At 35.2% G+C, this 12,797-nt stretch overlaps 2 protein-coding genes across 7 annotated transcripts; both read right to left on the bottom strand.

Moving 5' to 3' along the window:
- Nucleotides 1-323: 323 nt before the first annotated feature.
- LOC140785522 (protein NRT1/ PTR FAMILY 8.3-like) lies at nt 324-4,049 on the bottom strand. 5 transcript variants are annotated; one of them, XM_073133381.1, is made up of 5 exons: nt 3,847-4,049; nt 3,080-3,179; nt 2,784-3,001; nt 1,957-2,510; nt 324-1,266 (listed from the first exon to the last, which is right to left on the bottom strand). In XM_073133381.1, exons 1-5 carry the CDS (start codon nt 3,904-3,906, stop codon nt 444-446), a joined length of 1,755 nt encoding a protein of 584 aa, XP_072989482.1. In that variant the 5' UTR covers nt 3,907-4,049; the 3' UTR covers nt 324-443. The 5 variants fall into 5 exon arrangements, with proteins under 5 accessions (XP_072989482.1, XP_072989483.1, XP_072989484.1 ...); XM_073133382.1 differs by having other exon boundaries at nt 1,957-2,479; nt 2,784-2,930; XM_073133383.1 differs by having other exon boundaries at nt 1,957-2,479; nt 2,784-2,924.
- Nucleotides 4,050-4,286: 237 nt separating this feature from the next.
- LOC140785811 (protein NRT1/ PTR FAMILY 8.3-like) lies at nt 4,287-8,443 on the bottom strand. Of its 2 annotated transcripts, none has more exons than XM_073133839.1 (5): nt 8,224-8,443; nt 6,964-7,069; nt 6,662-6,879; nt 5,913-6,469; nt 4,287-5,290 (listed from the first exon to the last, which is right to left on the bottom strand). In XM_073133839.1, exons 1-5 carry the CDS (start codon nt 8,281-8,283, stop codon nt 4,468-4,470), a joined length of 1,764 nt encoding a protein of 587 aa, XP_072989940.1. In that variant the 5' UTR covers nt 8,284-8,443; the 3' UTR covers nt 4,287-4,467. The 2 variants fall into 2 exon arrangements, with proteins under 2 accessions (XP_072989940.1, XP_072989941.1); XM_073133840.1 differs by having other exon boundaries at nt 6,658-6,879; nt 8,224-8,352.
- Nucleotides 8,444-12,797: the final 4,354 nt, after the last annotated feature.

Here is a 12,797-nt window from a genome sequence, read left to right as displayed (position 1 = left end):
AATGTTCTCGGTGTGGCAATTTTATTAATTCCTTTTAGGTGTTAATGATCAAGGTTTTGACGACTGAAAAAGAAAGACAAAAAACAGGTAATATTTAAAGGTCTACATGTTTCATTGTAGTTGGACTATTATTGCCAGGGAAGTGGCAACCTGATCTAGCCTTCGGGCTCTCTTGAATGATCAGTAAAAGAAAAAAAAATGGCAACCTGATCAAATAATTTAATTTAATCAATACTGCGGGTATGTCTGGATTCTGGAGCGATATCTAAATGAAATCCGATTGATTTAATTTTGGAAATGAACTTTTGTCGTTCGAAAAATAATGAAATCGAAATGAAATCTATCAAATTTATTATTTGGAACGAGGTAAAAGTGTTCCACTGTGCACAAGTTGGAAGGAACTAAAAGTCTTCATTTTGCTCAAGATGCTGTTAAGTCAAAACTCAAGAAGCTCTCTTATATTTGTATCTAATGGCACAATGAACAAAAACCAAAAGATTCAAGATGCTGAGCCCAGCTATCAGCCAGAAGAAGCGATCGAGATGGCCTTCGTTCAAGTTATCAGGAATCCATCCAGGCTGTCCTCCTCGAGTCGTAATGGAGGTCACAGCGGTGAGGATGAATGAGCTTAGATAGCTTCCAAAGGCCACGGTAAGTAGTGCAAAGGCTGAGCACAAACTTCTCATGGCATCTGGAGCCTGGTCGTAGAAGAACTCGACTTGTCCAATACAAGTGAACACCTCAGCAGCACCTACCAAGGAATACTGAGGTATTTGCCAAAGAATACTCATTGGAACAGCAACCTTCTGATGTATCAAATCATCAGCCTTTGCAATCTGCAAACGCTTTGTCTCGACCAAAGCTGCGGCTGTCATTGCAAGTATAGACAAGAACAGACCAATCCCAAGTCGTTGCAACTCTGAAAACCCTCTCTCCTTGCCAGTAAACCGCCTAGCTGTCGGTACAAGGACTCTGTCGTAGATTGGAACCCAAACAATAACACTGATGACATCAAAGGTTGAAAGAGAGGCAGGAGGAATGTTGAAACCACCGATGCGTTTGTCGAGAACCATCCCTTGTTCTAAAAACATCGACGAGTTTTGCGCATAGACAGCAGAGAAGACTATGCTGGTGGCCCAGATGGGAAACATTCTTATTAGTATCTTCACTTCTTCCACCTGCGTGATGGTGCAAAGCCTCCAAGGACTGGATAAAGTATCATAATTGATATCACCAGTTGTTACAATGGCAGCCTTGTCAAAAAACCTGGCATGATCCATGTCACAGAAATATCATATTAATATGAATAGATATCAATGAGATTATAACAATTTAATAAAGAGAGGAAAGATGAAAAGATGAAAAGATTAAAGCAGTACTTAAACATACTGGTGCTCTGTTATGCAGGAAATCTTAGTCCTGGAGATGGCAAAAAGACAGTGCTAGGCTGCTAGCAAAATACCTAACATATCCCAAAATATGACATGCCAGCAGTTCATTGAAATTGTAAGAGGAAGTATCCCTATGTTATTCTGTAGGAATCTGTATATACAGTACTCAGACATATTATAAGATGTGATTTCTCTGATTTGCATTCTCAGGTTAAGGACATGATCAGTAACTCCACAGATTTACAGGGAATTATTCCCTTCGACCTGCTTTCTTTTCCAATAGTGAATTATGAGACCTTTAAGAATTCCATGTAGTACCATGCTGATGTGCCAAAAGGCAGTCTCAACCAAGAGTCAATAACTAAATCAGGATTTCTTATATCGTTCTAATGAATGGTTTGAACTTTGAAGCAGCCCACAGCATTTTACAGGATATATTTTGTTATCTTCTTCATATCTACAGAAAATAACAAAGTAAAGAGTGTGCATATTCTTTCATCCAAAACTTACATGCAGTAAATGCATAATAGTACATGGTAATGAAACATCAAAGAAGATAAAATACTTGAACTCAGCAGTGTGCTCCAGCTTCCGACTTCCTTCAATTGCAGAGGTCTTACCATCCAGTTCATGAAGAGAGATATCACGCGGCAAATCTGTGTTCCACTTGCGAACAGCTGCAACAACTACCTGGCACACTCTTGTAAGAGGGCTTCCACCAGGTTTCTGAAATCTATAAATTTTCAAACCTATGAAGAAATTTCCGATAGCTAAGCCCATGAACAGGGTAGGAATGCCAAAACCTAAGCCCCACCCATAGTTGTCTTGTATCCACACTAGAACAGTGCCTGATATGAAAGCACCCATGTTAATGGAGAAATAGAACCAATTGAAGAATGAACCTTTTTTTGTTCTCTCCACTGGATCAGTATCATCGAACTGGTCAGCTCCGAAGGATGAAACACAAGGTTTGATACCACCAGCTCCTAAAGCAATCATATATAGACCAACAAATAACATAATAGACTGGGATAAGCTTGCTTCTGGGCAAACAGGCCCCACACATTCATGAGGCTTGAAAGTCGGAACTGCAGCAGAGAGAGTCAATGTAACCATACCCTTCAATGGGGGGAAAAAGGCATTTATTAGTGTAAATTGCAAGACATGAAGCAAAGTAACAGAAATAAATTGCAAGGCTACTTATGAGGAATATACATGATGGAGATCAGCAGCAAAGAAGTTAAATCACAGATAGTACTGCATCTAGCATATACCACACTGCAGTTCTACTCAAGGATATGCCGTTGATCTTATTTATTTTTCCACGAGTACTTTTTAGCTGATTTATTTAGAATAGATAACCAATTTGAAATGAACGGATCATATACTCACAATAAAGTAAATTACTGAAAAGACTGCAATTGTTCTGTACTTTCCCAAGTATGAATCTGCTATTACAGCTCCAATCAGGGGTGTGAGATAGCAAGTGCCTTGCCAAATCATAATATTTCTTGCTGCCGCAACATTTCCTTCCTGCATCTTTGTTGAAAGGTAAGTGACTAGGTTTTTTGCAATTCCATAGTATGCTAATCTTTCACAACATTCCGTCCCTGAATTATGGTAGTTACTTTTAGCACTACAATATACATGACAGATAGGGAATCATATACTGCCAGATCTATCAGTACCTAGAATAAAGATGCATGCTCTCCAATTGCCAGTCCGGTGCTTCAAGACTGGAGAACCTTTTCTGTCGACAGATCCATCACCTGTGTAGATTCTCGCATCCTGCATTTCAGAATCAGCAAATAGAACTAATAAGAATCGTCTACTGTACTACCTTATCCTTCCGGAAATAGACAAAGGGAAATAAATACTAAATACTACTAGCAATACAAACTACTATGAAATATGAAATTTTCTTTTATAAAGGTTGGAAAAGCTTTATCGGCTTTACTGCAAAAACGTAACAACAACACCTTGTCAAATTCCAAATAAGATTATACATATACCTTTGCATCAGATTTTATGCTCAATATTACTAATACCATCGTAGAGGTTCCCCGATAGGGATCGATTAGCTATTTCAGCAGACTTATGAACATATTACTAGCCCCATCAAAGAAGCTTCCTCAGTAGGATTCAAATACATATCATAATATAGAATTTTCCACATCACCAAGCAATACCATTTCAATTCCAGTGAACCCTACAAATCCAGTTATGCAAAAAAATTTCTTGCCTGGACTCAATTCGAACATAGTTTTACTTCAAACCAAAACCCAAATAGGAAATACTCATCGAATTAATACTCTCTTGAATGATTATAAGATATAATCAAAAGATAACCTTGCATGATAAACAAGTAAAATTTGGGAGGTAAAAAAAAACTTAAAGCAACTTCGATTATAAAGAGAGTGATCGGGATCAAATAGAGGAAAGCTTAGTAAATGACCTCGAGAAGGGGTTCTTGCAACGTTAATCTCTCCTCCACTGCCTCCTCCGATGAGCTCATAGCTGCAGATCACTAGCAAATGATCGTTCGATTCGAACCCAAGTGAGGATCGTTGGAGGATGACGACGAGGCGATTCAACCGACGGATTTGGACGTGTTATCGAATGGCTGCTTCCGTCCTTCCCATGCTTACGGGAGGTCAACTGCCGACTTTTAGTACCGTTTAATACCAAAAGAGATTTATTTTAGACATATTAGCTATCACCTCACAGTCTCGCATTTTAACGTCTTACATCTTACGTAATAAATTTAGATAAATAAGTCTTGTGAGAAGGGATAGATTGGTCAAATATTCATATCCTATATATATATATATATATATATATTAGATGACTACTTGACTATTTTAACTCCCATTGGCATAATAAGCAGCCAAAGCATTAGCCACAAGAACTAGTTGTATATACATGGTTTTCAATATTACACCACCATCAGTAATATATACAGAAGTTCACCAAACTCTTATTAAAAGATCAAAGAGTACGTGCATAAATGAGAAAGAAATTTACAAATAAAAGTGTGTTCCAAAATTACTTGGAACGACGAAAGTAGCATAGAATTTCAAGTCGCCCGCTTGCTTTTATACCTCAGGGCACAGCCGAGGTAAACTAAGAAGTTCAGAAAGCTCAGCCCAGCTAAGAGCCAGAAGAAGTAATCAAGATGCCCTTCGTTCAAGTTGTCTGGGATCCATCCAGTCTTCCCTCCCTGAGTTGTTACGTAGGTTACTACTGTCAAGATGAAGGCACTCAAGTAATTCCCAAGTGCGGTGGTGAGAAGCGATATCGCACTGCAGAGGCTTCTCATGGCGTCAGGGGACTGATCATAGAAAAACTCAATCTGCCCGATGAACGTGAACACTTCTGCTGCCCCCACTAAGAAATATTGAGGAATCTGCCACAAGATGCTCAATGGAACTGCGACATTTTGGTCCTCCAAGTGCTCAGCCTTGGCGATGGACAAACGCTTGATCTCCAGCAGAGCTGCTGATGACATTGCTAATATGGAAATGAACAGTCCGATGCCCATCCTCTGAAGTGCTGAAAAGCCTCTCTCCTGCCCAGTGAACCTCCGCGCTATAGGAACGAGAATCCTATCGTAAACTGGAACCCATATGATAACACTGATCACGTCAAAAGTTGATAGAGATGCAGGGGGGATCGTGAATGAGCCGACGGTGGGGTCTAGCACCATTCCTTGTTCCACAAACATGGTAGATATCTGTGCATACACGGCTGAAAATAATATGGTAGTCACCCAAACAGGGAACATCCTTACCAATATCTTAAGTTCTTCCACTTGAGTGACCGTGCAGAGCCTCCATGGATTGGAAAAGCTTTCAGTTTTCACATCAAGATCTGACACAGTAGCAGCCTTGTCGAGGCATCTGCAATTGAAGTTCTGTTATTATATACTCAAATAAATGCTCAGTTGCATATAATAATAACACATGCTAATCATATACTCGTCCAGTGCTGAGCACTTTACATTTTGATTCAACTAAGACTATCCAATGCATATTTCTAAAGTAATACATTTGTAGTCATAGTATATAGTAAGGCAACAAACCATTTTAAATTACAGTGTAGGATTCAGATTGATTTATATTAGCAGGAAGTAATCCATGTGATCATGAGAAGGAAGAAAAATGGGTCCTAGCTAATGATAGAAATGAAAGAAAATGCTTTGCAAGGTTACAAGGCTTAAGTACTTATAACCAAGAGAATTAGCATATTCCAATATTTTAATGTTACTCCAACATCCTTTACCTGAACAAATGTAGTTTGCAATGTGCTCCCAAAAGGCTTGTCATAAGATAGCCAAAATGTCTTATGGAACACTTGAAGAGATTATATGTAAAAAAGACAAAAAATTTCCAGCATACTTATGGATGCAAATTAAAAAAATAAGAAAGAAAAATCATAAAGCAACATAATATGGAAGAGCAGAGTTCAACTGTTTAACATTCAATTACAGCTCATCTTATTATTGGAAGGTAAGAGGTGCACCTCAGTTCATCAGTATGCTCCAGTTTTCGACTCCCTTCAATTGCTGAAGCCTTGTCAGGAAGCTCATATAACACAGAACTGTCATGAGGGAGCTCCACCTTCCACTTCCTTATAGAGGCCACAACCACCTGGCACACTCTTGTGATTGGACTTCCTCCTGGTTTTTGAAATCTATAAAGTGAGGTACCTGAGAAGAAACTTATAATGGCTAATCCCATAAACAATGTTGGAATACCAAAACCCAATCCCCAACCCCAGTTGTCTTGCACCCAGACTAGGAAGCTGCTCGATATAAGAGCACCGATGTTTATAGAGAAGTAAAACCAATTAAAGAACGATCCCTTCTTAACTCGCTCTCCTGGATCTGTATCATCAAATTGGTCTGCTCCAAAGGATGATACACAAGGTTTAATTCCACCAGTTCCTAATGCAATTAGATAAAGACCAAGAAAGAAGACAGCATATTGAATTGGACTTGCTTCTGGGCAGACAGATCCTTCGCAGTATGGTGGCTTAAAAATAGAAACCCATGCTGAAAGAGTAAGCGTGCCCATTCCCTACATTGAACATAGAAGGATAATAGAAATTTTAGCGAGTAAAGTACATCAGTTGAGTTCAAACTTCAAAGATAACAAAAGGTCAAAAGGAATCTACAAAAAGACGGGCAACATGATGAGGGTCAATCATTATGAATGGAGACATTTGGAAATAGGAAATAGCACAGTTTAGGAAAAGAAGTGCATACTGACAATGAAGTATATTGTAGAAAAAACTGCAATCGTCCAATATCTTCCCCAATATGCATCAGCCAAAACAGCTCCTATTAGTGGGGTGAGATAGCACGTTCCTGACCAAGTTGTAACATTTCTCGCAGCAGCAGCGTTTCCCTGATGTAGCTTTCTGGTGAGGTAAGTTACAAGGTTTGTCGCTATACCATAATAGGCCAGACGTTCACAGCATTCATTCCCTACATTTTAGTACTGAAAGTAAGAAGATCACACGGAATATATCTGATATATAATGAACCAAGTAGCTTCACTCAAAGAAATACCTAGAATGAAAGGGCATGCCCTCCAGTTGCCAGTATTCTCCTTTAAGACAGGATTTCCATGAATATCAACAGATCCATCTCCAGTGTAAGGTCCTTTATTCACACTCTAAAGACCAAAGGAAAGACGGTTAGAGCATTACATAAATATCTTTGTTAATAAAAGAACATAGCCTTCATACGGTGAGTGTAATGTTTTACAGGAATACTACAATCATTAAACCTTTTTTTTTCGTTTTTTGGATAAGAAAAAGGCAGTTGAAAGGATAATGTTATTCCACCATTTTGGTGGAACATCTATCACTGAAATACAAGGGCATTTTGTTTTTTCTTAAAGCATCAAATAAGCTCTTATCTTAATCTGCAAAAGCCTATGTTTTGTTTAACAGGATAATGGGTAAACTAGGCTATATATTCACATACCAAACTGAGCCTTAAGGACTGCAAGTAACAACTATCTGGTTTCAGTTACCCATCAAATGCATTAACTTAGCACCATGCTTTAAATCTTGCAGCTTTTCAACCACTGTACTAAAATACTCTCTACTAGAGGAAACTTGAAAACCGGTTTGCACAATGATTGTTTTCCATCCCAAAGAAGAACTTATTAAAGCTTAAAGGATGTATAGAAGCATCAAGCATAAGATTATCCTTAGTTTTAAGCACAAGAAAGCAGAATGATATCTGAAAGCTTTATGCACAAATCCAAAAGCCTTCCTAGTACACCATTCTAGACGCAAATTTATCAAGCAATTCCCAAAATATTATAGCAAAAAAATAAGTCGCAAGACTTATCATACAGTTCCAGTGGCAGATTCCTAGTTTTAACACACACACACACACACACACACACACACACACACAAAAAGCAGCACCACCCGGCAATAGTTGAAGGTAATAGATTGTATCATACTGAAATTGGAAGGGAAACATACAAGAGTTTCTCAATCAACTACCTCGGAAACCTTCAAAGGGCCCACAAAAAGATCACTTACAAATGGAAAAGCTCAAAATTTCCCATACAGGAGAATAGCATGCGTAAACTCATCTTAAAATACAAATTAAAATTAAAATTAGCTTAGAAACCCTTCTTCCTACAATGGGACTATCAGCTAAACCGATCGAACCATAAAAGGACCACCTTTATCAACCAAGAAGGCCTTTAAATCAAACCTCGATAACAAATCGATCTTATTCTCCACGACAGAATGAAAAAGAAGAAGAAGAAAGAAATCGGTGATAAAATTGAAAAGGGGAAGACACCTCCGCCAAGAGCCCATCTTCCAACAGCAATCTCTGCTCTTCCTCCTCGTGAGAACTCATGGATCAAACACCAGCGGTACGAGGTGAAAATTGGGAAGGACTCTTCAGATGCAAATACCAGTTAGGGCTAGAAAAGGGATCGAAGGAGTTGGAGAAAATCTAGGACGTTGGGGTCGAACGGTTGTTGGACACGCAAGCCGCAACTATCACGTTGCTTTCCGTTCCGAGAGCAGAGGATATTGTTAAATAATATATTTTTCACACTACACCCTGGAGTATCAAGTTTTTATCCAAACCATTTTATAATTTCCATTTCAATCCTTGTGATTCTATTTGTGTCACTTTAACATGGTTATATTTCAAACTAAAATTATTATTATTTTATTATATTTGATTAATTTAAATTTAAATTTAAACGTTCTTATTAGATATAGGGAATTATATAAGCTTCTTAATTTCTCGTATTACATAATGTCAGCTCTATTTTTTTTAGAGAGTGAAAAGATAATTATTTTGATTTATATTTATTCGTTAATTAGATAAAATTAAATCTTCTCATACTAATTTAATAAAAAAAATACTGAAAAGATTAGTATTTTACATCTTTAGTAGCTGAGAAGTTTGCATTTTTTTCCAATCATAATAACAAATAGATCAATTTAGGTGACTAATTTGGAGGTGAATCAATTGGGCAACTAGGTTTATTAGGAGACTTAGTTTAGTCAAAAACTCTAGAATATCCCTTCCAAATTAGGTCTCCTCATAAACTATTAACTCGAATGGCTCGCCCTCTAAATTAAATAAATTTATTTTGGACACATTGTATGAATCTTCTGCGCCCAATTGATTTGTATTTATCATATATTTGAATTTAATATTATTGTCTATTTTATTTGGATACTTTTTCTAGTTTGTCCTATTGTGTGAATAAAATATAGGATAGTATTATGCTATAATTAGATAAATTAGATAGATTTATTATATTATAATCGACATAAACTATAGAAAAAATATTAGTTTGATTTATGAATAAGATAAATATTCTTAATCTTTATTATTCTCAAACTGTAATAAATCTAGTATTTGTTTTTCTCACCTATTCAAAATATAGACCGTTTTAATATTAAAATTTAGGGAGAATTATTTGAGTAAATAGTTCCTGAGGAGGCTCAGCTTCTATTAGATTTTCAAGTAGACTAGTCATTTGATGAGCATAGGTAAATTTATTCATTAGAATTTTCTTTTCCAAATCATAACAATTATTTTCTTGTCTTATATTATGAGCCCTTAGATTATTCAAAGGTTGAACAAGACTAACTTTTGTCACTATATTAGTTATTCTTAAGGCTGAATAATCTGCAACAATGGTTTAATATCACATTATATCCTTCAAAGATTAAAACATATATTTTATATTATCTAAAATGTTTCACTCTCCGTTCTTATGGTAGATGGTATCATTTTAAATAATTCAAGAGACAAATTATAATATTTTACTTTTTTTACAAACATAATGTGATACAGACTCAAAGTGCAGGATAAATATATTCTCTTCGGAGATTTTACTTATTTTTCTATCTCTTTTTTATATTTTCCACTAGCCTTTAGGCCCATGGGCCTTTAAGTTTTTATTTAGTTGGCCTCTCTCTTGTCTAGACTTTAATGTTATAGCGGAGCTTTTTTAATTTAATTATTTAAATTTTTTAATATATAATAATAAAAGATGCGTGCACTAAATATAATTAAATCGTAAAAGCTTATTTTATAACACAAGATATTCTAATTGCCTATTTCATCTCCTAATGTGAGTGATGGTGATATTTTTCTACCCATCCAAACTAAGATTGTTAGGCTAAAGTTCTCAAAAATCAAAATAATTTTCTATTATGCAGGGTTTTTAATTTTTTATTTTATTTTATTTTGTAGAACTAATCAAATTCGGTTATATATCATTAGATTACATGAGAATGAATTCTAAGATTTACTATCTACCCAAGCAAATTTTGAGTAATTATGCAAAGGGAGACAAAAGCAAAATACCATTTTAAGTTTCAGCGCAAATTCACAAAATATTTTTACAAATTATTTATGATCTTTGACAATAAAAATTGGGTTGAATGTTTAATTTTTACTCTTTGAACATTTTTTGTCTGTCAAAGTTCTACCTCTTGGTCTCTATATGAGAATTTTCAATGTTAGAAATTTGGAGACAATTAATGCTGCGTGGTTTGACGAACTGCTTCAATTTCTAGAACAAAGTGGTTTGCTTCGTTGAAGGTTAGACGAACTGCTTCAATTTCTAGAACAAAGTGGTTAGCCTCGTTGAAGTTTTTAAGTACAAACATATTTTATGTGGTCAACCATAAAATTTCAAATAGCTTTTTAGAGATATGAACTATATATGAGCTCAAAGATTAGACTATATATGAACTAGGACAATTAGTTTAATTAAGCTTTTAACTAATATACTAGATATAGGCTGGATAAAATATCAACCCTCCCTAGATATAGAGACACATAAGCTCCACTAAGATTTAGTTAATATAGTAAGCCATATAGTCTAGGTTTTAAGTTATATGTCGTCGAAGTCTGCTCCAAGCCAACCACACCGTCGAGCAATCAACCCAGTCGAGCCGTTAAGCCAAGCCATCAAGCTACAAAATCATCAAATAATTTTCTTAGAGTTGATCACGTGACCTCCATGGTCATGAAAAAAATACATATCAACCATACTAGAGTTGATTGGTATTTAAAGTTATAAAATTGTGACCTCCAAAACTTTCTAAAGTTTTGGGGGCAAATTTCTTCGATCCTTTGGGAATAGTTCAAAAAATAAAAGAGGTGAGATTCTATTAACCCTCCTCAGATCTCACCTTCCCCAGATTTGGGACTATCCGCGGCCATTAATTAATGCGCAATGAATGGTCGCCAAGCACCTGGTTGTAGTGGATTCCTACAAGCATGACTGTAGTTGACCATGAACAACGTCCCGTAAACGGAAAGAAAGGAATCAAAAAGAAGGTAGAGATAACGGAATAATTACGACTGGGCGGTGCAAACCGGCGGATTTAGAGCCGCGGAATTCTCCGCCTTTTTTTCCGTTTTCTTTTTTTCTTCTCTTATGGTTGATGTGGTTTTGACTTAGAAACGAGCATCATATATTTCTAGCAGGAAAATTTATAAATAACACCTTGTATATTACAATTATTATCATTTAAGGCTAACCACTGGAGCCTATTACCTATAGCATGACAGAGGTTATGTATGGGCTTAATATCTCTCAGTATACATTTGGATTTTTTTTTTTTTGATGTTTTATTTGTTTGGTCTTGTAATTTAGGAGGTATCGTCAGTTATTTAATTTATGATTTGAGTAAGAGTTTATAAATCATATTAAAAGTAAAAAATTTAAGATATAATTGCCACCGATTTTTTTTTCAAAAATATTATAATTACTATCGAAATTAGTGTACTTTTTTAAAAATGTTATTCTTGTTGGTTAAATATAACTAACAAATTATAATTATAATTAAATTTAAATTTTAAAAGAGCCAACTTGTTACCGGCATATGCATCCTTATTTTCTATTTTATTGTTAGAAAAACTTTTATAAATCACACCCTATATTTAGCCATTGATTCACAATTCATTTTTGAGTATTTTATGACCTTTTTTTTCTTTATAATTCTTATTTAACATATTGAGTTGATTTAGACGAAACTAACAAAAAAATTATTATAATATTTAAATAATTTATAAATACGTAAATTACTCAGTGTATTCTTTATCCTATTTATCTCTTGCCAAAGAAAAAGAAGAAGAAAATGAGGAGAAAGAGGACAGTGAAAAAGGTAAGTGAAGAAAATGGTGAAAAAATATAAAAAATGAGAAGGAATGGTAAATATATTTTAGTAATTTATTCAATATTAGTTAATCAAAATAACGTTAGGATGTTAAATGAGAATTATAGAGGGAAAGTAAGGATTGAGGTATAAGATCTTTAAAGATAAGAAGCAAATTATAAAATAGATAAAATGTAGGTGTAATTTATAAAACTCCGTTGTTAAAAGCATACTTGTACATTCATACACACTTATAAAGAACATAACAGGGTTGTTCATTAGATAGTCCAGAGTGGACAGTGACGACCAATTTGCATTAATAAGATGAACCTTTCTTTCCCATCAGATTTGGATTATAATTTATTTTTTTACACTAGAGGAGCAAAGTCTCTTCGCAAGCGTAAATAATACTTAGTCCATATGCTCGGATCCATACGTAAAAAAATAAAATAAAATAAAAGAATTGTCGATATAAAAATAAAGAACATTCCGTTTCTTTCCTTCGACAAGTGCAGTTAACCGATCCATGCACGGCACTCTAAGTAAAGACAAGAATCTGATAGCGAACATGAGAACATCCAAAGACAAAAATAGAAACAATAATAAACAATATATATATATATATATATGTGTGTGTGTAGGATGTTATTAGTTATTTCTGTTGCTTGTATTCAAGATAGGCTGCCTTGAATTATAGTAAGAAGTAATTAAAGCCATATGTTTCCAAAGCTA

Source organism: Typha latifolia, chromosome 4, assembly GCF_019914945.1.
Source record: "Typha latifolia isolate L0001 chromosome 4, TyphaL0001v2, whole genome shotgun sequence".
NCBI lineage: Eukaryota > Viridiplantae > Streptophyta > Magnoliopsida > Poales > Typhaceae > Typha > Typha latifolia.
This window is presented reverse-complemented; position numbering and strand designations above follow the sequence as displayed.

Excerpts from the sequence above, each read along its gene's own strand:
- LOC140785811 (XM_073133839.1), bottom strand. The coding sequence starts at position 8,283 with ATGAGTTCTCACGAGGAGGAAGAGCAGAGATTGCTGTTGGAAGATGGG. Across the intron at positions 6,880-6,963 it reads GGCATGCCCTTTCATTCTAG|GGAATGAATGCTGTGAACGT; the intron begins GTATTTCTTTGA and ends ACTAAAATGTAG. Across the intron at positions 6,470-6,661 it reads TTTCTACAATATACTTCATT|GGAATGGGCACGCTTACTCT; the intron begins GTCAGTATGCAC and ends TGTTCAATGTAG.
- LOC140785522 (XM_073133381.1), bottom strand. The coding sequence starts at position 3,906 with ATGAGCTCATCGGAGGAGGCAGTGGAGGAGAGATTAACGTTGCAAGAA. Across the intron at positions 3,180-3,846 it reads TGCAAGAACCCCTTCTCGAG|GATGCGAGAATCTACACAGG; the intron begins GTCATTTACTAA and ends TCTGAAATGCAG. Across the intron at positions 3,002-3,079 it reads AGCATGCATCTTTATTCTAG|GGACGGAATGTTGTGAAAGA; the intron begins GTACTGATAGAT and ends ACCATAATTCAG.